The sequence below is a fragment of the Abramis brama genome (genome assembly GCF_963993115.1).
Source record: "Abramis brama genome assembly, chromosome: 10".
In the NCBI taxonomy this organism is placed as follows: Eukaryota; Metazoa; Chordata; class Actinopteri; order Cypriniformes; family Leuciscidae; genus Abramis; species Abramis brama.
Window position 1 is genome coordinate 26,801,688 of NC_139972.1, and position 25,713 is coordinate 26,827,400.

Genomic DNA, 25,713 nt, shown 5'->3' on the forward strand with positions numbered 1-25,713 from the left:
AATCTTAAAATCTACAGGCTTCTGCACATATCCCTTTTGGATTACCTGACATAGGTGTTTTACTCTAATATCTCTGACAATAATATCATAATGTCTTTGACGATGGATCACTAAAATTGTGTTGTTATTTGTTATGGCAGTTCAATAAATAGTCATCGTTGGCTAGCCAAATGTTCTTTTACAAATTAATTTAAACGAAGCATCTTTATTAATCAAGCATAAAATCACTCTGTAAAGACATTTTTACATCTAACTTGAAGTGAATTCAGGTTGATTGGTAGCCAAGTCATCTCAATGACAAAAAGTGTCCCAATCACCCTGAATTCATAAGCCTGCAAACGCTGGCTGAGCAATTGACTGAGCAATGCTGCCATCTGCAGTCAACATTGAAGAGAATTTATTCACATGTAAACAGCAACTTATACATTTGATATTCTTTTTGTGCCTTTTGAGTTTATATATGTACATTTCATTTAATTGTTTGATAAATCAAGTTTCATCTTGTTAAAACAAGCGTTAGGCCTAAAGGCTTTTGCAATTTCAAGGTGTGAGATTATTTTCTTATCTCAGCTCAAAAATGTTAGTGCTGTCTAATTATGTTTCACTGCCAAAAATTTATTTTACCAATATTGTTAGTGCACCACTGGATATGGTCAACAGCTAACCTCCCAAGGTCCCACGTTTCTCTCTTTCACCTTTTATTGGCAACAGATAGTGACATCTGAACCGTACATCCATCCATCAGTGCCCATGTACAGTGTATTTTGAGTCTGTGCTCTCACAGGGCACCAAAGTCTTCCGTATTTGTGGAATGAGACAGTAACCCGTTTTTGCAAAGGTCAGAGAGTTCACTCCTAGAAAAAATAATATATATATAAAAAAAAAAAAAAATACAAACGTCATGAGGGATGAGATCACGCGACCAGAAGTCTTGTTGCGTCACTTCCGTGTTTACTACCTGACGAAACATGGTGAAATGAAAGTAAAATCTGACGTGTCCTACTCTTTTTATTACAGTCTATGGTCCTACTGTTGATCGCTAATATTAGGACTCGGAATCGCTTGACACAACATCCAATTTACAACATAGGAACTTCGAGCATTCAAAACAGCAGCTGTACATTCAAATGTAATGGTAAGTCAAAAAAATGCACAGTAATTCTGTCTATGTTGCCTAGAATACTTTATTTATTCCTCAAAATAATAGTGATTGTTTGTATGTAGTAGATAAGATTACATGCGTGATATTACCCATAATATTATTATGTTTAGTATTGTATATCCTAGGCTTGTAAATGGCACGTAAAATGCTCTGTAAATATTTGCTTCAAACAAGTTACAGTACATTTCTTGGTTTAATGATTTTTTGATTTGAATGCGCGTGTGTGTGTAGCACATACTATGAATGCATTATGACTTTGTTGTCAAATGAAATGAAATAATTAATGTTATGCTATAATACCTTGAAGGGACCCATTTCCAACTATTTTAGATTTAGATAAAATACACAACTACATTTAATGACTCTAAAAAAAAGTCTATCTGCCAATATTTTTTTTTTTTTGTGTGTGTGTGTGTGTGGCAAATACACACTTTTAAAAATTCACATCTTTTAGGAAATAGACAGAAAACGTTGATGACTCATCTTGCACCACACAGATTTTGTCCAATCAGATGCTCTCTAGAATCGAATGCCCTGCCCCAATATTGAACACATTAATGTAAAAGAAGCAGTCTTTCAAGAAATGCAAACTAAAACTTTTACATAGATAAAACACTATGTGTATGAGAATGTTGGTTGTGTGTTTTAGATGCGCAACAGACAAAGGGGATCCAATCTCGGCCTGCTCCTGCTGGCCTCTCAGGTTTTCCAGCTGGGAATAGACAACATCCCACCCGTCACTCTTGCAACACTTGGCCTCAATGTCTACTTGTTCCTGTTTCCTGCCAAACCCCTCCTACAGGTAGATGTTATTATAACAAACTTCAACACAGAGCACATCCAAAATGGGTTTTTGCCACATCTGCCGATAACAACTGAATGTAGAAAATTTGCCGATAGCCATTAAACTTTTGGATTACTTTATTTAAAAGGTTGGTAAAAGTTGTAGACACATTTCTTAATATGTCAGTGCTGATAAGATGTTTTGTAAATCTGGTCTGTTTGTATGTTTTTCAGACGTGTTTGAGTGTTCGGGAGGCGTACTGGTACGGAGACTGGGCTCGTCTGTTGCTGTCACCGTTTCACCATGCTGACGACATGCATCTGTACTTCAACATGGCCTCCCTCCTTTGGAAGGGCATCAAGCTTGAGAGGAAACTGGGAGGCGCCTGGTTTGCGTACCTGCTGTCTGTCTTCTCTCTGCTCACTGGATTGATCTACCTGCTCCTGGAGACAGGACTGACACGGATGACGGAAGACTCGTCGTATAGTCTGCAGTGTGCGGTGGGGTTCTCAGGTGTGTGTTGTGTTGGATCATGATAACAATATGACAATTTAAAAGAACTGTTTTCCATTTGAATATATTTTTAAATATATTGATATCAAATATTTAATTTTAATTTATATTAAAATTTATGATAAAATTTAATTTAATTTTAATTTATATTGTGATCAAAGCTGTATTTTCAGCATTATTACTCCAGTCTTCAGCGTCACATGATCCTTCAGAAATCATTCTAATATGCTGATTTGCTGCTCAAGAAACATTTTTCATTATTATCAATGCTGAAAACAGTTGTGCTGCTTCATATATTTCATAAATCATGATCATTTTTTTCAGGAATCTTTGATTAATAGAAAGTGCAAAACAGCATTTATTTGAAATAGAAATCTTTTGTAACATTGCAAGTGTCTTTACAGTCACTTTGATCAATTTAATGTATCTGTAGTAAGATAATGTTTGCGGAATAAAAGTATTAATTTCTTTTTTTTTTAACAAAAAAAAAAACAACAACTTGAAAGGTAGTGTATCTTTTACTATCACATTAATCCTGTGTATTAGTGTAAAGAATAAAAATGGAGTGGAACAACAGAAATCAATTAATTTATAGATGTAGTTTTTATATTTCTCTAGTAAGAAGTAAGCATTGCAGCTGTTTGTGGTTGGTTTCAGGTGTTCTGTTTGGGCTGAAGGTGGTGAATAATCATTATCATCCAGGCGGAGCCACGTACATCATGGGGCTGCCCATAGCCAATCGCTACTCCTGCTGGGTGGAGTTGGTCCTCATCCATGTCATGAATCCGGGGTAGGCATGACACTCATTTCAAAGACACAAGAGAAAAACAGCAATACTATTAGACTTAGACTATTAGACGAAATAGAGAGCTTTTTTCTTTTACTGGATGCACTGAATCCAATTTATTGTTTGCATTTTAGTGTAAAATGTGATTTTTACCTACTAGCCTGTTATTCAGTTCATAATATTTAGCAGACTGAACAGATGAGATGGCATAGAGTAAATTACATTGTATCACTCAAAACTGGGCAAATTAAGGGAACATTCACAGTCTCACAGAGCCTGTCACAATTAACAAAGCTTATTGGCATTTTAAAACATGTTATTATCCAACATAATGGCAAATAGGCTTTCCAAAGATTGTAAATCAACATTTACGTAGTATAATAGTAGTACATTTATCTCTCTCATTCGTGTCCCACATTGTCCCGCAAAATCACATCTACATCCTGCAACAGAGCAATAATCAGGTGGTCACCGTAATTACACTACAGACCATATGACATCGTTTCTTTTTTTTCTAAACTACGTTTTGATTTATTGGCCTAGGATCTGATTCACAGCTTATATTAACACACTTTCACTCTTGCAGGACGTCATTTGTTGGACATCTGGCTGGGATCCTGGTTGGGCTTCTCTACACGAAAGGACCACTAAAGAGGATCATGAAAACCTGTGCAGGTAAACCCAACAATTTGAGTGTTCTTGTGTGTGTTTGACATCTTTGTACCTTAAATGGGTGGTATAATGCCCTTTTCACAAGATGTAAACTAAATCTCTGATGTCCCCAGAGTGTGTATGTGAAGTTTTAGCTCAAAATACCCCACAGATATTTTTATATAGCATGTTAAAATTGTCACTTTTTGAGGGTGAGCAAATACGTACCGTTTTTGTGTCTGTCCCTTTAAATGCAAATGAGCTGCTGCTCCAAGCACAGAGGCCAGAGCTTCAACAGCTTGCACTCACACAGACATGCACTGAAAATTTCAAAAACTTTTAGCCTTTTATGTTCAAACCGAAGTCAGACAATGATGGAGAAACTCAAGAAGAAGTGACAACATGTAGAAGCAACAGGACATTTCTGAATGGTTAGTTGATGAATTTATGTAGCTTATGTGTAGTTATCTTCTAGTCATTGATTAGAATATTCTGTCTTGATAATCTATAAATTGCGTTCCCGGGGGCGGGGTTTATGTAAATTTTAAAACCTCTCCTTCGGGGGGAATGTTGTGTAGTCCCTACCAGCCGTTTGTTGTAGTCCTTAAAAAGGAATTTCTTTAAAAGCAAATATCTCCCTTTGCTTTGAACTTCAACCACAATCATAATCAACCACCCCTTTAAATATGTTAATACTGTACGCATATACACTACATTACTGTTCAAAGTTTGGGGTCAAGGATGTGTTAAAGTGATCAAAAGTGACAGTAAAGATATTTATAACGTTACAAAAGATTTCTAAAAAATCCTAAAAAAAAATGGATCAGTTTCCACAACAATATTAAGCAGCACAACTGTTTCCAACATTGATAATAATAAGAAATGTTTCTTGAGCAGCAAATCATCATATTAGAATGATTTCTGAAGGATCATGTGACACTGAAAACTGGAGTAATGATGCTGAAAATACAGCTTTGATCACAGAACTGTTTTAACTCTATTTTAGATCAAATAAATGCAGCCTTGGTGAGCATAAGAAACTTCTTTCAAAAATATTTAAAAACTTCTGAATAGTAGAGCATGAGAACACTCAATCCGGGAATAAATGCATCCGGTCACATAAACGGCCATATCTATGTAATTTCAGGCTTTGTGACATCTAATGGGCATCATGGAGGGCAGCAGACATACTACAATTCTTCAGGTATATAGTTACAGATCTTGGAATAATATCAAATCTGAATCATTTTTCTCTTTTTGTTTTATAGGGAAGTATTCAATTAGTTAAAAAGGCAGCCATCTGATATTACTAAATCACATCTGTCCTCAGAAATGGCTCTGACTTTGAGAGTCATTAAAGATGAAACGATTTAAGGACTGCTTACTAGTCCATTGTAGTCCTCAAGATGCATCATTTGTATGTCTGTGTTCACAGGATACAGTGGATATGGCATGCCGAATCCTCCAAACACACATTATGGACAGCAGTCATTTAATCACAGGCAGTATGGCGCCCCCTACAGGGATCCGTATGACACACACATGCCCTCTGCGCCGCCCCAGCATCCCTATACAGCAGGACTGTCAGATGAGGAGCAGTACCAGGCCGCTGTCAGGGCCAGCCTCAGCGACAGAGGTGACCAGTCAAGATGTGCTGAAAATGAGCACGTTATTCAATTTAAAAATGCTTAGTCATAAACAAGCTTGTAAATAAAAGTATTATATTTGTATGGGGTCAATAAGATTATTAAGTTTATTTATTTATTTGAAAGAACTGACATTTTTATTTATTAAGGATACATTAAATTGATCAAAAGTCATAGTATACTATAGTACAAGCAGTTACAAGGTGCAACTTTGTTATTTTTGCTTTTAGGTGGTTCTACGCAGGCTAGATCTTCACATGCCACTTATTCCCACTCTAACCCGACGCCTGAAGAGATCCGCTGGCGACGACTTCAGAGGTTTACCAGCTGAGCGCTTGGAGAACCTTGGGTATAACACTACTAGATCGTTTACATGAAAGACAACACTAAACAACCAATCAGAGCTAGCGGAGAAGACTCTTCCGCTGGTGATTGGTTGTGTCATTGTAGAGCATTTACGATGTCATCAATGGATCCCCTCTAATGTGTGGAAGGTTTCCAAGGCCGCTGCCTGTATTTCTAATTGCAAAAAGTTTGTACGCACATTTGTTTTTGCTTTAAATGCTGCTCTTAATGTATTTATGTTAAAAGTTTAACATCCATGACGCGTGGTTGTAGATACGAGTGCCTTTTGCAGTGTGTTGAATGCAACTGTCAATGTGCATTTTTGTAAATCTTCTCTAGCAAATGCACTTGATTAATTCCAAACAACTTTTCTTCTTAAGTAACTTGTAACTTGTACTTTGTTTCTTAAGAAAGTATATTTTTTGTAATCAAACAATAAACCAATGCTTGGTTCCAAGATACTTCTTTGCTCATATGGTATATTATAAAATATTGAGTAAAAATAAAAAGTACTGCAATTCAGGTCAATATAAAGAGATGGAGATATATTACTGGGTGAGTGAGACTTCCTGCATTTAGATGCATAACACTCCATTTACATACATTACAGCTTAAAAGTTAGGTTAGTCAGTAAGATAAAAAAAGAAAAGAGAAAAGAAATGAATATGTTTATTCAGCAAGGATCAAAAGTCACAGTAAAGACATTAACATTGTTACACAAGTTTTTTATTTTAAATAAATGCTGTTCTTTTAAAATTTCCATTCATCAAAGAAACTTGAAAAAACTGCAGTTTGCACAAAATATTAACTGTTTTCAACTGATGATAATCAGAAATGTTTCTTGAGCATCAAATCAGCATATTAGAATGATTTCTGAAGGATCATGTGACACTGAATACTGGAGTAATGATGCTGAAAATTGAGCTTTGATCACAGGAATAAATTACATTTCAAAATATATGATTAAATTAGAAAACAGATATTTTAAACTGTATTAATATTCCCCAACATATATATTTTACTGTATTTTTTTTATCAAATAAATGCAGCCTTGGTGAGAATAAGAGTCTTAAAAACATAAAAAAAATCATACCGAACCCAAACTTTTGAACGGTTGTGTATTTATTAGATTTTTATACAGTCCACAAATGAAAAGTGTTTATTTCATTCAGAATGCTGGTTTTCTCTTTGTCAAAAGTGTTAGTGTGAATTACAGTGAGTTATGTTGAAGAAAAAAAAGTGATATTTTAGTGGAAAGAAGTCACTTCTCGCGTTATATCCTGCTTAAATGGACTACTTGCACAAATACTTCCGCGTTCTAGTTAGTACATATCGGGAGTTTCCGGTTAGAGCGTTCAGCGTCCCTAACGTTACATACATGAGGAAGCAGATTATCACTATGTTTTATGGCTGCCAATTGATTAAAACAATGAATAATGATCTCTGTATTAATTATCTTGAGCCTGCTGAAATGTTCCTATAAATATATTTTCCAACTGTGCATTCTGAATAATAAATAGGCTAAATGTATCCACTAAGCTGCAGCAGTCCTAAATGCTCGTCTTCTCATGAACAGTTTTTTTCTCATTCTGACATGTCATACCTGTTGGGTTTACATTTTTAAATGAAATTGACTATTAAAAGGATTGCTTGTGTGCGCTGGTGTTTATTCCAGTATTTTAAAATAGTTGAATGAATGAATGCTAGCGAGGTGCCTGTGACAATGTTAAATAGGCTAGGCTAATTTAATCAACAATGTAGGCTACACAGCGTAGAGGAGAATGACAGTCAACTACTTTGAATATTATAGCTTTTTTTTTTTTGGCATAAACATGTAAATAGTGAAAAGACTGACAATGAAAAATGACACAGAATGATTAAAATATTTAAATGTTCGTGGTTCGTACTGATGTTATTCATCTGTTCTCATACACTTCAGCGTCGCGGTCACTAGTTTAGACGAACACTGACACCCTGTGGTGAAATAATGGCGTATTTTTAACACCCGCTGTTTTCTCAGATCGGCTTAGGTTGGATTAAAACTTCATGTTTCGATAAGTTTTGAAAATTCTGCACACAGTAAATATCAGAATATCCCTTCTCCTGTCAATAAAAAATGCCACATTTTTAAATCTTATTGCGGACACTCATTTTAGGTGGCGTTTGTTCAACTCATTGACCACAGTATTGAAAGTAAACATAACCGGAAATAAGTGAGACGTACTATTTCCAAACGGAAGTGCGTCACGAAGCTCAGTGCAAGTGGTCCACAGAGGTCATTTCTGTGAGATTTAATGGAAGGTGCTAAAGGGGTATTCAAGTAGTGTGTTTACAACAAAAGACTTAATGTTCAAACCCCAGAAGAAGTGATAAGTTTCTACCATCTGCAGTGTATGCTTAATATTAAATGTGTATTAAGAATATGTATGTATATATATATATAGGCTATATATATATATAAAAACGTATATGATGTGAAACCCCATGCAGATTTGTTAGGTGTATCAGTTGGGTGAGTTTATATATTCTTTTTTCCAAGTCATAATTGCATGTTATTACAAATATCACAATTTATTAGACATTTAATACACAGTAGGAGTTGAACCTGATTGTTAAATGTAAAAATGCATTTGACAATGAAAATCAAACTTCTTGGGAAAGAGTCTTTAACATTTTGTGTTGTCCTTATGTGTACGTCCATGCTCAGGTCAGGTGTAACAGTACAGTACTCAAGACATTAAAATGTCCCCACACACAGTGAATTGCAATTCTAACCAACTTGCAGCAATATCAAAATCAGACAATAATAATAATAATAATAATAATAATCACTTCTTTTTAAAATATGGGAACAAGTGTTTAATTCACTGTTATCCAAAATAGCACCAAAGTAATCTCTAGCTAAATAAATACCCTTGACATTTAGTAAAAATATAAAGCAAAGCTGTTCTGTCAACAGTGCAATCATATATACAAGAATAGATCATGCTCAGAACAAAAGCTGCTTACGTGGACCGTAAAATACTGAAGGTGTTAGTTTCATTTAATGGCTCAAGTTAATTTAGACAGTGAGAGGAGGGAAATATTAAAGTTTTTTTTTTTTTTTTTTCAAACAAAAACTAAGCAGGTAAGGTTTTCAAGTGTCCAATAATGAATGGGAAGTTCAATTGCAATGGTCCTCGCACAAAACAGCAGAACAGAAGGAGACAGAAATGAAAAGTAAAGGACTATTTTTTTTAGGCTAACTACATTAAACAGAACTTTCAGATGTACCTTGTGGCCTGAAGGGTGTTTTAGAAATGGTGCATGTATGGAGTACAGTGAAATAAGGAGTGTTTTAACACTGACTGAATATCCTCCAAGCATTCACATTCACATCCATATACTGACATGATGATGCTAGTCTTTGCCACAGGATGCGTTTCCTTCGGAAACCTGCAAACGACAAACGACAGCCGTCGGACCGGAAGTCATTCATTTCCAATGGAGAGTCGTACGGGAGCTGCAGGGAGTTCCAATCATAATTATGCGTATGCGGAAATTTCGGATTTTTTGAAATTTTCGCACGTTAAAAAATAAATACGACCTCATGTTTTGTCAATCACGCTTGCACACTGCCTCCGAAACTTTCGTCTGTCAAAAAAAAAAAAAAAAAAAAAATTCGGATCAGGTTCGATTTTCTGCGTTTTTCGCATCCGATCGCAAGCATTTTGAATGGTGTTTTGACAATTCAGAGCCACCGAATCACGAATACGAAAAAACGCATGTGAAAATTTCGTACTCAGTGCGCAAGGACCTTTAAAGAAACACAAATGTTTGTTAGTTCATGCTGTAGAATGTAGGTTAAAACAGCCATTCACACAGCACGCGTTTTGGGCAGTGGAATGGGGGAAAAACGCAAGTTTTCTAGACGCGTTTCTTTAAAAGTTGAACAACTTTAACTTGAGCGCCGCGATTTTAGAACGCCGTGTGATGCGCGAGACGCTTCTAAAGACGCGAGACGTCTAGCGCGTGTTTACAAAAGGGAAAACTTTATTTTGAACGGAAAGCTTTTAAAAATTAGACCAAAGTACAAAGGTACAACACCACTGTGTAGCCTACTTAATGGATTTACTGAGGGAAATAACTACAATCCCATGAAGCATTGCGAACAGCATAATCGAATTAGAAATATAAAACTACTCATTTACAAATGTTGATTATATAAAAACAACATTAAGTTTATTGCAAAATATGCATATAGACTGTATATACAAACATGTAAGTATTCTGAGATCGACTAGATTGTCTTTCGAAGTGCTTCATGGGAGTGGGCGGAGCTAAAAAGCTCTTTTTGCACGTTCAGTTTCTTTTGACTCTGATTGGTGTAACTTTCTTTACAGTATCATGGGTAATGTAGTTTTTCCACAAGGAATTCTGCTGTTAAACACAATTAATGTAAAAAAAAAATAAGCTTGAAATAATGCAGGCTGAAGGCATCAGCAGAAGCAAACATCATGGATTAACAACCTCATAGCTCACAGTAGGGTTGTCTTTAAAGATTTATAAGTTATCATTCAAAATCAATTTACCTATGGGTTTTTTACTTCTGGAACCCGACGGTTTCACTCCATAGGGGAAGCCACTGTGGCTTTTTTTTTTTTTTTTCATACGTCATGAATTACTTGCACCTCAAAACCTTCTTAATGGATAAAAAAAAAATATACGACTCAATTGTACACATACGTTTTCATCCGCGCATTTTTTAGAATTTATGCACATCTTGGTGTTTGTGTGGAAACATAGCAGATAATAATGTACACCTTGATTGCCTTGAGATTAAATTATCTCCCACAATGACTAAATCTTTGAAATCTTCTTGAACATTCTACAAGCCAACAGCTATGTTGTCTTGATTTCCTTTAGTTCCTTATTTCAGTTAAAGAAAAATAAACGGAAAACGTGTGGTTTCAACATTTGGTGTGCAAAAAAAGAGAAAAGAAAGTACTTTTTCTTATGTCAATAGTGTAGCCACATTTGATGTACAGTTCACACAGATGTCCAAGCAGATTTCTGTTGGACCAACCTGAACCCATTCTGAAATCTGTGTGGGGAAATCTTTCGCCCTCAAATGAAATTCCAGATCGCTTGGATTCCTATCAAAATTACTGGATTTTGCCCACTGGATGTGCTGAACAAGGTGAAAATTGACCACACTTTGATGCTGCACAAAATGCTTGGTTTGAATTCAAGAAAATGAGAAATTCAAGTCTAGAAAACCAATTTTTCTTTTCTTTTTAACTGTCATTTGTTAACTTCTATAGAGAAAACTGCACCTACATGACAAAAGGTGCCTTTACACTGAACGCAATATCAATTTAGCTAGCAAAGGCAATAGCTGCTAGCAGACGTACCTATTTGATTTCACTGGATCACCAGAGTTTCATTATCAAGGTTTAGTATTCATCTTTTAGGTTAAAGACCTATAAGCACCATATACCTAAACTAGCATTGCAATATTGTGCGGATAATGTTTGATAATGTGCACACAAACGTAATAGTTTCTGATACAAGGAACCAGGAAGAACATGAATATTGGTGTATAGGAATTTGTGCAAATGGTCTTGGTTTGTACTAAATATTTTAAATGTAATAAAAACTAGAAACAAAATGTGCACTGGGTAAAGATGTAAAAGAAGTCATGTTAGACAGAGCTATGTTGGAACAAATCCAGTGAAGTAAAAAGTTCACAGCCTGTAGTTCATCAAAAAAATGGTCACAAATTATGTCCATTTTATCCTTAAAAAACAAAAAAGTGACCAAAAGCATCTCAATCACTTCCAATCCAGTGACCTATTGATGTGCATTCTCAGTGCAGTTTTTTTTTTTTAAATTGTTTAAAGAAATCATGCATGACTTGTATCAATTGTTGGGATCATTCATCATGCAGACGCTGCATTTGCTGATGCTGTTGTGGTTTTTCTGCACAGGACCTTGAGTATAGTAGTTAATGTGCTGCTCGTCCACTTTTGTCAGCCAGAAACTGTAGCTGCTGGCGAAATACTGGCATGTGCCAACCGGACCTCTGCACTCCACGAACGGCTGACTGCGGTAGTTCTGCAAGCAGCTTCCCGTTGACGCCAGAGACTGTTCACCTCCCTCTTTCTCTGCTCCTGCATACTGGAACACCCAAATTAAGTTGCATCGTGATTGCTTTATAATGTAAAGAGATACACACTACTGCTCAAAAGTTTGAGGTTGGTAAGATTTTTCTGTTGTTTCTGAAAGTCTTGTATGCTCACAAAAGCTGCATTTATTTGATTAAAAATAAAGTAATATTGTGAAATATATTTACAATTTTGAATATCTGATTTTTATTTGTAAATGTAATTTATTCCTGTGACCAAAGTTGAATTTTCAGCATCATTACTTTTGAAACATTATTTTGAAATATAAATCTTTTGTAACATTTTAAATGTCTTTACTGTCACTTTTGAACAATTTAAAACATTTTTGCTGAATAAAATTATAAATAAAAAATAATAAAAAAAATCCTACTGACCCCAAACTTTTGATTATGATGTTAGCATGATGCTTAGCCTAGAAATCTAGACGCACCCTAGCGGCAGCAAAATTTATTTTGCAGCCAGGGCAGTCTAGCAACTCTCCATTGACTTTCGAGCTGCAAAAACCTAAATTGGGTCAGGCCAATCACGTCGTGTATAGAGTAGGCGCGGCGGGCTTAACATATGACGACAGAGTTGCGACGGTTCCCTGCTACTTGAAAACAAAGAACAGCGGCTGCTGCTGGAGAACAGTCTTTCGAATCGGCTTTGGCCGCGACTCTGGAAGACTTGGAGTTAAGTTTTTCTTTGAGAAAAGAGCAAAGAACAGCACTTAAGTCATTCTTAAAAAAAGGAAGATGTGTTCGTAGTTTTTCCGGCCAGATATGGCAAAAGTTGAATCTATCAACTAGCTCCGCTGTTGGGAAAACGCTCTGGTTGGTTGAAGCGCTGTCCTATTGCGAGCAGAGGGAATTTGAAAGACAGCCGTTTATCCCGCCCCTCGGATTGAGCCGTGCCTATGGCGAGTTGCCAGACCCAACATCTTGATGTAGGTCTGGCTTGCCAGGCTACATGATGCTAGCAACGACACAAGAAAAAATACATGACAAAGGTACTGGTCCATGTTGATGGTTCAGTTTAAAGGGATAGTTCGGCCAAAAATGATATTAAACCCATGATTTACTCACCCTCAAGCCGTTCGAGATGCATGTCAATCATTTTTCAGACGAACACATTTTCAGTTATTTTAGAAAATGTCTTAGATCTTTCAGTGGTTATAATGTGAAGCAATGGGGTCCACCTCCTTCAAGTCCCAAAAATGTGCATGCATCCTTCACAAAAGTAATCCATCCGGCTCCAGGGGGATAAACGAAGGCCTTCTGAGGGTAATCCGTGCAGTTTTGTCGTAAAAATATACATATTTAAAACTTTATAAATGAAAATAACTGGCTTCGGGCGACGGACGACGCACGTTCACGGGATGGATGCCGGCGTATGACATAGGACGTAGCGTAGGAAGCGTTGTGACGTAGAACGTAGGGCTGGGCCAAAAACTCAATATCCTCTTCTCTAATATCAAAATCTTCCGACATTTTCTTTTAAATACACGTTTTTTTAAATCGCGGAAATCCTGAGTGGAGTTTTGTTTTGCTCTGCTCTCTGGCTGTGCTGTCGCGTTCGTTCTACATCACAACGCTTCCTACGCTACGTCATACGCCAGCATCCATCCCGTGAACGCGCGTCGACCGTCGCCCGAAGCCAGTTATTTTCATTTATAAAGTTTTAAATATGTATATTTTTACGACAAAACCGCACGGATTACCCTCAGAAGGCCTTCGTTTATCCCCCTGGAGCCGGATGGATTACTTTTGTGAAGGATGCATGCACATTTTTGGGACTTGAAGCAGGTGGACCCCATAACTTGACATTATAACCACTGAAAGATCTAAGACATTTTCTAAAATAACTGAAAATGTGTTCGTCTGAAAAATGATTGACATATGCATCTCGAACGGTTTGAAGGTGAGTAAATCATGGGTTTAATATCATTTTTGGCCGAACTATCCCTTTAATGGTTCATGTTAAACTAACTGATTTACATTTTTTAGTACTGAATAAAATATATTCTTAATTGAAAAGATTTATATTTATTCATTATTCATCTTGGATGAAAATATTGTCTGAGATGGTTGCAGTGCATTCTGGCATAGCCTTAAAACCCCTTTACTCTGTGCCCGATGCGATAAAGCGAAGCGGCGACGAACATTGCTTTCACACCATATATACAGGGTGGGCCATTTATATGGATACACCGTAATAACATGGGAATGGTTGGTGATATTAAAGTCCTGTTTGTGGCACATTAGTATATATTAGTACACACCACCCATCTTGAGGAGTTTGCCCCCTCACATATACTAATGTGCCACAAACAGGACTTTAATATCACCAACCATTCCCATGTTATTACGGTGTATCCATATAAATGGCCCACCCTGTATATATATATATATATGAGACCTTACGAGAATTCTTTTGACCAAATTCATCCTAAATATAATCGCAGCTAGGTAACAGGTGCATTAGCTACAATTAGTATCCAATTACATGTCACAATTTATAAGATTATTACGTTTTTTGCTCGAAACCCATCATCAAGTACTTGTAATAACTGCCGATTGCAATCTAAAGCGGATTTTGATTATATAATGGACAGACATGCATTATTTGTAGTGTTTTATAATAGACTGAATGCTACACCTTCTTAGCATTTCCCATGTAAACATCCTTTACTGTTATAAAAATACCTCGAGCCTTGTGATATGATCAATTATACGTAATATGATCGACAGGTTGCGTTTTTAGACATGTGAAAGACCCCTAAGGCAGCAGCCTTCGCAGTGGGAAAAGCTTACTAGGGTTTGGAATAGAGCTGTACTTCTCTTCTCTTACCATAATGAATGAATATCCGATCCAGAGGCTTCTCCAGTTTGGTGGACAAAGTGGTGTAGACAAGTCTTGACTGTGTATTGCAATGGCTGGCGATGAAGCTTCACACACCACACACCTGCTGATGTGTGCCCGAATTTCCATTCCTTTTATAGGCGTCATAGAAATCGGGGCGGTTGTAGACAGCCAATAGGATTTTTCGTTGCGGCTGGAGTAATTACAGGAGTCCATATCACAATAGGAGAACGGGATGGTGCTGAACACCGGTACACATGAACCTGCCTGGCCTGGTGAAAACACACACAAAAATAAGTTTGAATATGTCACATGTCAATGTGATGTGTTGATATCAGGGTTTTTACAACTATATAGACATTTAAAACAATAACAAATAAAAAAACACAACAAAATTACTAAAACGGACTAAAACTTAAATGAAAACAGAAAATACAAAAATAAAAACTAATTCAAAATATAAAAAAAAAAAACTATAATAGTATCTCAATGATTAAAATAACTAAAATTCTCTGTTCCAGGACCTAGTCAACATTTAATGGAATCTCAGGCACTTTTGAGTGTGACCATGTCTATTAGCCACATACCCAGGTCTTGTATGTGTCCTCTCTTCTGACCCTGCATATATAGCAGGCTGTACCCGGTCCATAACGCGGTTAGGCCCAGGGGACAAGTTGGCACAATCACAGACTGGCTGTGTATCACCACAAGGAAGCCTGAGGAGCCCCCATTGACTCCAGGAGGACCCTGATCACCATCTGGTCCCTGGGGTCCTGAGATAGAAAAAGTGATGGACAAATGGTTGGGTTGATGAATGACTTGATGTGAGTCACTCTGGATAAAAACATCTGCTAAATCAGGGGTGTCAAACTCAGTTCCTGGAGGGCCACAGCCCTGAAGAGTTTAGCTTCAACCCTAATTAAACACACCTGATCAGCTAATCAAGTCCTTCAGGCTTAATTGAAAACTGCAGGTGTGTGTGTGTTGAAGCAGGGTTGGAACAAAACTCTGTAGGGCTGTGGCCCTCCAGGAACTGAGTTTGACACTTGTGTGCTAAATCAGGGTTCACCAATCTCGGTCCTGGAGGGCCGCTGTCCCTGCAGAGTTTAGCTCCAACCAGCTCCAACACACCTGTTTGAAAGTTTCTAGTATGCCTAGTGAGACCTTGATTAGCTGGTTCAGGTGTGTTTAATTGGGGTTGGAGCTAAACTCTGCAGGACAGCGGCCCTCCAGGACCGAGATTGGTGAACCCTGTGCTAAATGAATGAATGAATGTAAATGCAGTTGATGAATGATTGAATAGAAGGAGGAAAGAAGATACAACAGTGTCAGGCCTAGTTGAGTCAGTAAACACTCTTTGGACCCTATTTTAACGATCTAAGCGCATGGTCTAAAGCGTAGGGCGCCAGTTCACTTAGTCTGTGTCGTGTCTGAATCCACTTTTGCTAGTTTAACGATGGGAAAAATGGTCAGTGCGAGTAATGGGTGTGTTTTGGGATTTACGTGTGTTAAACCAATCAGAGTCTCATCTCCCATTCCCTTTAAATGCCAGTTGCGCTCACGCCATGGCAGATTCACTGTTTACATGACGGAATTTGATAGTGGAAAGACCGAAAGCGTCTCCAGAGCGCAAACGGAACTGCTTGTGCGCGAGGTAAAAGTGCGCAAGCAGACCATCTATGGGTAAACCATATCTTTATGTACAAAATAATAATCTTTTACATTGTAATCCTTTTATTTTAAATATTTGGCATGTTTGTGTGCTGCTGTGCGTCCCTGTGTGTTTAATAAGCAGAGTGTGCGCGTGTTGTGGACCCGCCTATAGGCGCACATTACTAACGCGCTCTTTCAATAACAAAAAATATTGCGCCATTGACTTTAGACCAGGTTTCAGTTGGTCAATGGCGCAGTCTATTTCTGTTGCCTCAAAATAGGAATGCGCCAACAATGCGCCTGAACACACCTCGTTTTCAGACCAGCACGCACATGGGCGTACAAATGGGCGCAAATGCATTTGCTATTTAAACAACGTGGTGCAGGACGTGAAAATGATAACTGCGTCGGGCTGAAACTAGCAAAAAACACTTCCATCACGCTTGGCGCTGCATTGCGCCGGGTGTAAGATAGGGCCCATCAAGTTGTTAACGGTACACAAGTACATACCCTGAGAGCCTGTTGCTCCTTTTGCGCCTTCATATCCAGGGTTTCCAGAAGGTCCGTCTGGTCCTACTGGCCCAGGAGGTCCAGAGAACCCATCAGCTCCCTTCGGTCCCTTCACACCTGAGCAGAAACCACACTGTAAACTCTACTAGGGTGACTACCTGTGATTTTGCAGGACTACTTCAATAAAGAATCTATGGTGCTTTTTTGCAAATATAATTTAGCAATATAGTCTTGGCATTCAAGAATTAGTGTAGTGTTAGTATTATTTATATACTAAGTTGAATTGGACTTTATTTGTATATTTTCAGTGCTTCGTAATGTGCGATTCACTTTCGTAATGTGCTTTTGTATATATATATTTTTAAATATAGCTTTAATTCGTTTTTCATTTATTTCAGTTTTAGTCATTTCTGTACTTAAGCTTATTTATTTCAGTTAGTTGCCAAGGAAAATTTTTAATTAAAACATTTAAATCATTTTATATTTTATTTTAACTTAAAGCTGCAGTCCTTAACTTTTTTTGTTCAAAATATACACAATTTATATAATAAGCGAGTACATCATGAATCCGTTTTCCAAACCGTGTTTTTGACTGGTTTGGGTCGGCACCACTGTGGAGTAGCCCAGTACCTGCGTGACTTGTCATAGACATAAACACAGAGAAGTAACTCTGGCTACAATGTTCTTCTGCAAGACGCATGCAGTTCTGTTTATAAACCGCTAGAGCGCCAAAAGTTACAGACTGCAGCTGATTTAATTAATTAACTTAGTTTAAACTTAACAATAACAACACTGCCAAGAATAGGAGATACTTCATGATCAAATGAATCCTGGTTACAAATATACGCCCTGCTGTTGTACCTTTCGGTCCCTCACTGCCATTAGGTCCATCTCCTCCATCTTCACCATCTGGGCCAAGTGGACCACAAGCACCAGGAAGGCCCGGAGAAGGATAACAAGGATTAGGACTTCTGACGTCGCCAGGCTCTCCTTTTAGACCTACAAATACAAAGGGAGAGAGATTGGGGTATAAATTATAACTTTATTGATTTATAAGATGGCCAACTTGATGATCTGAAGGCTCCACAGACCATAGTCCCCTTTCTCTCCTTTTGCACCAAAGGGTCCTGGGGGTCCACAATCACCCATGGGGCCACAGGGTCCCGGAAGGCCCATAAGCCCACAGTCCCCTTTTTCACCTGTGGAGTAATAATAGAAAAACCTAAATCACAAAACTGCTGGAAAGCATATAGTTTCACAAAAAGTGCATGTATAGTGGCACCTTTTAGACACTTAAGGATGATTATTTTACCTTTTGGACCTTCTGGGCCCTGATACCCTGGCAGGCCGTTTGACCCAAGGCATCCTTTTTCTCCTTTATATCCTGGTGATCCAGGAACACCTGGGACACCAAAATCACCACACACTGGAAAGACATTGCCTGGCTCTCCCATCTCTCCCATGGGCCCTGGAACAGCAAAACACAGACCATGCACATAATACATAATCTTATACATAAACACATACTGCCATCCACCTTAGCTCTCAAATCTTATTTGTATGCATCAATTGTGCCATGCCAGGATTGACATCATACACTTTTTTAATGAAAACTCTTCTCCAAATGACCACACACACCTGGAAGTCCATCTGGCCCTGGGAAACCTTGTCCTCCACAAGGCCCAGGTTTAAGAATCTTACATTCTTCACCACGAAATCCAGGAGGACCCATTGGACCAGGATCACCTATTCAAAAAAGGAGAAAGACAACAGTGAAGATTAAAGTACTTTCTAAGATTAAAGTCATTTCTGCACCTGAAAATTGTGAATTTTCACTGGTATCTAAAATGATTGGTGTCATAATTACAAAGATAGCCGGTAAAAAATACTTATGGCCGATGCATTTTCTTAAGTCACCGGCCATTGGCAGTTGTGGCAAAAAGTTAATGCCTTGCTCTGGAGGCATTCATATGGATATATATTTGCCCTAGTGATGTCACAAATATCCCGTAATATCCAAACGAGTCATTTTTGGAGCTTGATTAAATAAAGGCTTGGTTAATATTGAGGAGGATGTTTTAAGCTATGAAACTCACAGGATGTTTTAATGGTACAAAGACCTCTTTTGTGTCAAAAGATGTCATGACCCCTTCAACAAATTGAACCTCATTGTAAAGTGTTACCCATTTATTTAATAAAAAATAACACTGTTAATTTTGAGAAGTATATTACAATTTAAAATAACATTTTTCTATTTAAATGTATTTTTAAATGTAATTTATTCCTGTAATGCAAAATTTCCAGCATCATTACTCCACTCTTCAGTCACATGATCCTTCAGAAATCATCATACTGGTAATATGCTGATTTGCTGCTCAAGAAACATTTCTTATTATTATCAGAGTTGAATTTGCTGCTTGATATTTTTATGGAAACTTGTCACGGTTAATAGGTTGAATAGGATTTTGAGTCATATACCTTGGTATCCCGGCAGTCCATTTGGACCTCGAACACCATTTTTTGGTGTCCCACTAAACCCTGGGTCTCCTGGATCCCCCTTGTCTCCAGTCAGTCCTGTATTGCCTCTATCACCTATTAAACCCAACCCTAAAGCACAACAAAGGAGAGAGGGAGTGAGAGGGATGGCAATCAGGCAACAACAAAACTTCTGACAGCACAAAAGATTGCACATGTATCTCACCTCGAGATCCAGTCTCACCCTTGACACCCTTCAGGCCATCTAGCCCATGAAGCCCTGGGAGCCCTGGAGATCCTGCAAGTGATAAATTAATTATCAATATTATCAAAATTATGTATACATGATTGTTCTATTTTTAAAATTAACGGCAGCATCACTTTGTTTGTACATAGCATAAGTATTCAAACCTCTAAGGCCAGGGTGTCCCATGTTTCCTTTAGGGCCTGGCGGACCTGAAGGCCCTCGAGCACCCTCTGGACCATGCCTTCCACATGGACCTGGGGGCCCAACCACACCTGTAAAGCAGAAAGAACACTATTTGAGAACACAGCAAAACTTAATATGGTGCATGACTATGGAATTGAGATGATGTAGGCTTTCTGCGGTAGTCATAGTTGCCGGTGTCACATGGTATTCGGCCAGTTGGACAACGAACTCTAAAATTTTAAACTGAAAGCATCTGCTCTGCTCCAGAGTCACAGCACAGTCAGCAGGAGTTAGATTTCAATTAAAATGTCCCCCCTAAACCCCTGTGTTATCGGTAATATCTTTGTTGTCACAAGTTTATTTACCGGTGGGGACATTTCCTCATTGTGAAACAAGTGCACATTTATCCACTATTTTAGAGCCAGACTGATCCGTTTAACAATGGGTATTTTACCAGGAGGTCCGCAATGGCCAGGGTTCCCAGGTGGTCCAGGTGGACCACATTTTCCATAAGGCCCTTGTGGTCCAGGGTCACCAGAGTCTCCTTTGTCACCGGGGGGAGCTATTGGGGAGAAAAGAGATGTTTCTATAGCTCAGAACTCATTTTTTTATATATTACAAGAAGGGTTAATTATATGAAGTAAACGTTAAGAAAACCATACCTGACACGCCTTTTTCTCCAGAGGGCCCTCTCTCACCTGTTCGTCCTGGCTCACCAATAGACTCACCTTTGTCACCTATTCAACACAGTACAAGGAGGTTTTGCAATAGATCTCATTTCACGTAAGACTTAAAATGTGCAGATTTAGTGTTTGTAAGGGTTGTAGCTTTGACTACATACATTACTGTTCTAAGGTTTGGGGTCAGTATGATTTTATCATATCGTAAGAAAAATGAATACTTTTATCCACCAACAATGCATTTATTTGATCAAAACTGACAGTAAACACTTATACTTTGTTAAAAAAGAAATCCATTTTAAATAAATGCTGTTCTTTTAGCTTTCTAATTAAAGAATCCTAAAAAGTTTCTACTATTAAGCACTGCAGCACAAATGTTTTCAACATTCCAGCAAATCAGCACATTTATTATGATTTCTGAAAGATCATGTGACACTGAAGCCTGGAGTAATGATGCTGACAATCCAGCATTGATCACAGGAATAAATTATATTTCCATATATATGTTCAATTTATTCAAATATACAGTATGCAGCCTAGATGAGCATAAGACACTTCTTTCAAAAACATTTAAAAAAAATCTTTTGAAGAGTAGTGTTGGTTTGAGTATGCAAGGTTTCAAGCATTGTATTTTACCTTTAGGACCATCTAACCCAGGGAAACCAGGGGTTCCTGACATACCAGTCAATCCAGGATCACCCTACAAACAAACGTGTTAATGACTAAATCCTACATATATGGTCAGTTTATCTACACAACTGTTTATGTACACTATCTGTGTTTGTGTCAAAGACAATCAAACCAACAACAAAACTCAAATAATTTGGCAAGAATTAAAAAATAAGATTCATATAAATAAAAGAGCATCCACTCACTGAATCACCATTTTCCCCTGGCAATCCCCCAATTCCCTTCGGTCCAGGTCGCCCAGATGTGCCAGGCTCACCGGGATACCCAGGAGCGCCTGGCGGTCCACGAAAGCCACTTTCAAAGCCAGGAGGTCCATTACGTCCTGGATACCCTGGCGGTCCAGGCGGACCTGGTTCACCCTTATTACCTGAGAATTAAGAAGTAGAAACTATGTGATCTGATGAAGGTCTTTTCTATCAAAGTTAGAAACCAACATAGGATCTGAGGCCCTGTTTACACCTGGTATTAAGATGCGTTTTGGTCCATCGGATCACAAGCGGACAACGCTAAATACAGGTGTAAACAGCTGTAAAACGTTTTGAGCTTGTCCACTTTCAGAGGTAGTCGAAAATGTATTCGACCGGATTGCTTTCGTAGTGCAAACGCTCATGTGGTTGAATGTGTTCGAACAGCCACAAAACATTGCTTACTCTCCGCATACTGAATTGATGCATAAACATAGTTTATGTCAGATGGGTTTTAAACTTTGTCAGCTGAAGACCCAAGTTTAGTTTGGAGACAAAAATGTATCAAGCACAATGTTCTCTCACCATTCCTGATTTCTAACTGTCCAATTACATGACATTACGTGTTATAGGGTTTTAATGTCAGAGCAGAAACTAAAGCTGCTGCTCCGTGTGTTTTTCCGTCGTCTCTGGTCATGTTCATATGTAAATTGCATGAGCTTATTTTGTCCATTAGATCCGAAGATCTGAAAAAAAGCATACATTTACCCGCCCCTAGACCCTTCCCTCGAAGAAATCAGGACAGAAGTGTTTGAAAGTGGACAAAAGAGATGGATTAAAACACCAGGGGTAAACGGGTATGTGTCTCCCTCGTCCCTCGTTTGGTGATCTGATCGACCAAAACGCCTCTTAATACCAGGTTTAAGTGCATGAATATCTGTTACAAATTTACCCCTTTCTCCACTGAAACCATTCTCCCCATTAGGTCCAGGTGGTCCTACCCGGCCTTTGACTGGCACTGAAATCACGTCTCCTGGAGCTCCAGGAGGCCCAATGCATCCTGTAAAGAAAAAATGTGGTACCTTTAACTGCCATCATCCCATTAGACCTGACCTAAAGTATGACAATATGGTGTTTCACACTGTTTTGAAGTACCTTTCTGGCCCTTGGTTCCATTTCTCCCTGGGAAACCTGGAAATCCATTCAGACCCCTAAGGCCTTTTTGTCCAGGAGCCCCTAAAGGGCCCGTCTGCCCTGTGTTGCCAGCATAGCCATCTTGACCAGGAAATCCAGGCAAACCTGAGATGTTACATGATAGGTGAGAATCATGTGTCCCACTGACACCTTCTTTGTTTTTTGACTCTAAATATCTAAAGCACACACATTTAAAAGGAAATTACAAAGAAATTGGCCTAACACATTTTAGTGTTGAAGCTAATGTCAACATAAATGTAATACACTAACGTTCAAAAGTTTGGGGTCAGCAAGACTTTACATTTTTTTATATATACAGTATATATACTTTTAATTTGACAAAGATGCATCAAATTGATCAAAAGTGACAATAAAGACAATAATGTTACAAAATATTTAAATTTGAAATAAATGCAGTTCATGTGTAATTTCTATTCATCAATAGTAATAAGACTTTTTTTTTTTTTTTTGAGCAACAAATCAGCATATCAGAATGATTTCTGAAGGATCATGTGACACTGAAGACTGGAGTAATGATGCTGAAAATTCAGCTTTACCATCACAGGAATAAATTACATTTTAAAATATATTCAAATAGAGTCACAGTTATTTTAAATTGTAATAATATTTCACAATATTACTGTATTTTTGATCAACAGCAACTTTGCTGAGCATAAAAGACTTCTTACAAAAAACATTTTAAAAATCTTATTGTATAGCAGTACATATAGAACATTGATAGTAACATCCATCTTAACTGTAAATTGTTTCAGGCAACCAAAATGTTACAAACCACAGTTAGGCATTTGTTTAAATAAGGTCACATAACAGGGTACATACACTGAATAAACTCCCTAAAGCACATCAAGACCTGTGGAAAGACTCTTTACCCTTTGGTCCAGTAAATCCAGGATTTCCATTGTCTCCTTTGAGTCCTGAAGGTCCCTGAAGACCTGTGTATCCTTGATTGCCTGGGAAACCAGGCTTACCAGGGTCTCCTTTAGCTCCAATGCCTTGAGGTCCCTGCTCCCCAAGTGATCCTTTCTCTCCAGGGGTGCCTAACACAGAAAAGTGACATTATTGTTATTGGAACAATCCTAACAAGCTTCTGTCGATACAGTGGTCTCTACTGACCTCTCTGTCCACTAAAGCCTGGTTGTCCTGTCTTGCCAGGTGGACCAGCTTGACCTTTGTCACATTTTTCTGGTCTCCCACCTGGGGAACCAGGTGCCCCTTGTTTACCATCCTCTGCTTTTTCTCCTTTTCTTCCAGGACGTCCTGGAATACCTGGTGTACCTGCAGAAAAAGTTATTTAATTATTTTAGTTAATGGACCTGACTATTGTTAACTTATGACTAACAACTAACTAGACTGTGCAAAACAACTTACATCTTCAAAACAGTGACCTTTAAATACTATTTCTTTCTTTATAATCATATTGCTGTTCGCCAGATATTATTTAACTGTCAATGCAGTACCTTGCAATCCAATTGGTCCAGGAGGTCCAGGTACACCTTTAGGGCCCTGACATCCCTGAACCCCACAGGGGCCCATCGGTCCTGAAGCCCCAATAACATAGTCTCCAAAAGACCCTTTCAGACCCTGGGGTCCACGAAATCCAGGTGTGCCAGGTGAGCCACTTATACTGTTGCCGTCGGGGCCAGTGTCACCTGGATCTCCTAAACATCCATCTGGACCTGCGGATGATATGGCAGAGATATTAGATTTATAATACTTTTCTAATGGATGCATTCTAGTCAAGCTGATACTGTGGATATATCATGCAGATATAGAATAATTAGGGGTTGACATAGTCGACATCGACTAGTCGCTGATGACGTCATTAATGAACAAATAAGCCTGAACCTCGAGCTGACACTCTGATATAGCTATGGTTGATATATATAAATTTTGAGCATTCAGATGGTAAAATCAAACATATCTAGTGGAGCGCTCTATGAGTATGCATTTATTTGTAATTTTTATCTGTTGGAAACAGAACGTAAAAGTGGACTTATCCTGTTGCCTATTATCTTCTTATTATCTTCTTCCTATTTATTATCAATTGCCATGATCAGCGACTGGCCGACGTCGAGCTTAAAGTGTCATGGCAGAGCGTTAAAGTTGACTAGTCTGTGCAACCCCTATATTGAATAGAATCAAAGAGGGTTTATTCAAGTAATGCATAATCAAGTAATCCATAATGCATAAAGTTCAATAAAAATGAAAATGCACCAAAACCTCAAACATGTGACTAGCTCTCAAATTATAGTTATAATCTCTACCTCTCAGTCCGCTACACCCAAAATCACCAGGGTCTCCGTTCTCTCCTTTGGGACCATATGGTCCAGTATTTCCTTTGTATCCTGGATTTCCAAGTCTACCTTTCTCACCTGGAAGGAAAAATTAAGGTTTTGGCCATAAACCGTATTTGATCATTAATCAGCCATCTGAGCTGCAAAATTCATACTGCAATTTGAAGACATTCAACACTGTCACACAACAGAATAACTTCATTAGTCCAAAACATTTTACGACAAAACATCAATAACTATGTCACTAAGTCTGAGTAATTCATGAATTAAGTTAAATTCTGTATTAACATTATGTCAGAATGGTTGTCTGAATGTCAGCTCCAGAATTACTGGCACCAAATAATGAGCAAAAGCGAGTGTGTAAAATATAACATACAGGGAACCTTTGAGGAAGCTCTACATTTTAAGGTACATTATTGTTATTCCTTCAGTTGCATCATTTCTTTTTATCCAACCATCCTTCTTTCACACTCTTTCGTCAGAAAATATTTTAATATATGTTACCTTTAAATCCAGGCATTCCTTTGCAACCAGGGTCTCCAAGAATGCCAGGCCCACAGGGAGGTGTATCACCTACCAAGAACAGCAACAATCAAGACGTGTGCTTTACAAATGACCATCCTCTACCTTATTTAAACTATTGTTGATTTGGGGTCAGTATGAATTTTCACGCTTCTGAAATAAT

At 38.0% G+C, this 25,713-nt stretch overlaps 2 protein-coding genes across 3 annotated transcripts in view; one reads left to right on the forward strand and one right to left on the reverse strand.

Moving 5' to 3' along the window:
* Positions 1 to 933: 933 nt before the first annotated feature.
* On the forward strand, positions 934 to 6,349 carry rhbdd1 (rhomboid domain containing 1). 2 transcript variants are annotated; one of them, XM_084126090.1, is made up of 8 exons: positions 934 to 1,135; positions 1,812 to 1,964; positions 2,180 to 2,459; positions 3,117 to 3,249; positions 3,833 to 3,921; positions 5,045 to 5,101; positions 5,333 to 5,533; positions 5,774 to 6,349. In XM_084126090.1, exons 1-8 carry the CDS (start codon positions 1,133 to 1,135, stop codon positions 5,872 to 5,874), a joined length of 1,017 nt encoding a protein of 338 aa, XP_083982216.1. In that variant the 5' UTR covers positions 934 to 1,132; the 3' UTR covers positions 5,875 to 6,349. The 2 variants fall into 2 exon arrangements, with proteins under 2 accessions (XP_083982216.1, XP_083982217.1); XM_084126091.1 differs by lacking the exon at positions 5,045 to 5,101.
* Positions 6,350 to 6,542: 193 nt separating this feature from the next.
* col4a4 (collagen, type IV, alpha 4) overlaps positions 6,543 to 25,713 on the reverse strand; it is a 73,803-nt gene continuing 54,632 nt past the window's right edge. Inside the window, exons 27-48 of the mRNA XM_084125632.1 lie at positions 25,533 to 25,601; positions 24,999 to 25,106; positions 24,192 to 24,410; positions 23,848 to 24,009; positions 23,604 to 23,771; positions 22,675 to 22,818; positions 22,472 to 22,579; positions 21,520 to 21,701; positions 21,281 to 21,344; positions 20,627 to 20,701; positions 20,419 to 20,526; positions 19,946 to 20,053; positions 19,761 to 19,832; positions 19,538 to 19,666; positions 18,698 to 18,805; positions 18,372 to 18,527; positions 18,151 to 18,258; positions 17,921 to 18,058; positions 17,060 to 17,176; positions 15,484 to 15,669; positions 14,885 to 15,168; positions 6,543 to 12,047 (exon numbers count right to left, since the gene is read on the reverse strand). Coding sequence (XP_083981758.1) covers positions 11,790 to 12,047; positions 14,885 to 15,168; positions 15,484 to 15,669; positions 17,060 to 17,176; positions 17,921 to 18,058; positions 18,151 to 18,258; positions 18,372 to 18,527; positions 18,698 to 18,805; positions 19,538 to 19,666; positions 19,761 to 19,832; positions 19,946 to 20,053; positions 20,419 to 20,526; positions 20,627 to 20,701; positions 21,281 to 21,344; positions 21,520 to 21,701; positions 22,472 to 22,579; positions 22,675 to 22,818; positions 23,604 to 23,771; positions 23,848 to 24,009; positions 24,192 to 24,410; positions 24,999 to 25,106; positions 25,533 to 25,601 — 3,071 coding nt within the window. The 3' untranslated portion in view covers positions 6,543 to 11,789. The remainder of the gene's footprint in view (positions 12,048 to 14,884; positions 15,169 to 15,483; positions 15,670 to 17,059; positions 17,177 to 17,920; positions 18,059 to 18,150; positions 18,259 to 18,371; positions 18,528 to 18,697; positions 18,806 to 19,537; positions 19,667 to 19,760; positions 19,833 to 19,945; positions 20,054 to 20,418; positions 20,527 to 20,626; positions 20,702 to 21,280; positions 21,345 to 21,519; positions 21,702 to 22,471; positions 22,580 to 22,674; positions 22,819 to 23,603; positions 23,772 to 23,847; positions 24,010 to 24,191; positions 24,411 to 24,998; positions 25,107 to 25,532; positions 25,602 to 25,713) is intronic.

What these genes read in the sequence shown, in the direction of transcription:
- rhbdd1 (XM_084126090.1), top strand. An exon ending in GTGTGCGGTGGGGTTCTCAG is followed by an intron (nt 2,460 to 3,116) that starts GTGTGTGTTGTG and finishes GGTTGGTTTCAG; the next exon opens with GTGTTCTGTTTGGGCTGAAG. An exon ending in ATCCATGTCATGAATCCGGG is followed by an intron (nt 3,250 to 3,832) that starts GTAGGCATGACA and finishes TCACTCTTGCAG; the next exon opens with GACGTCATTTGTTGGACATC.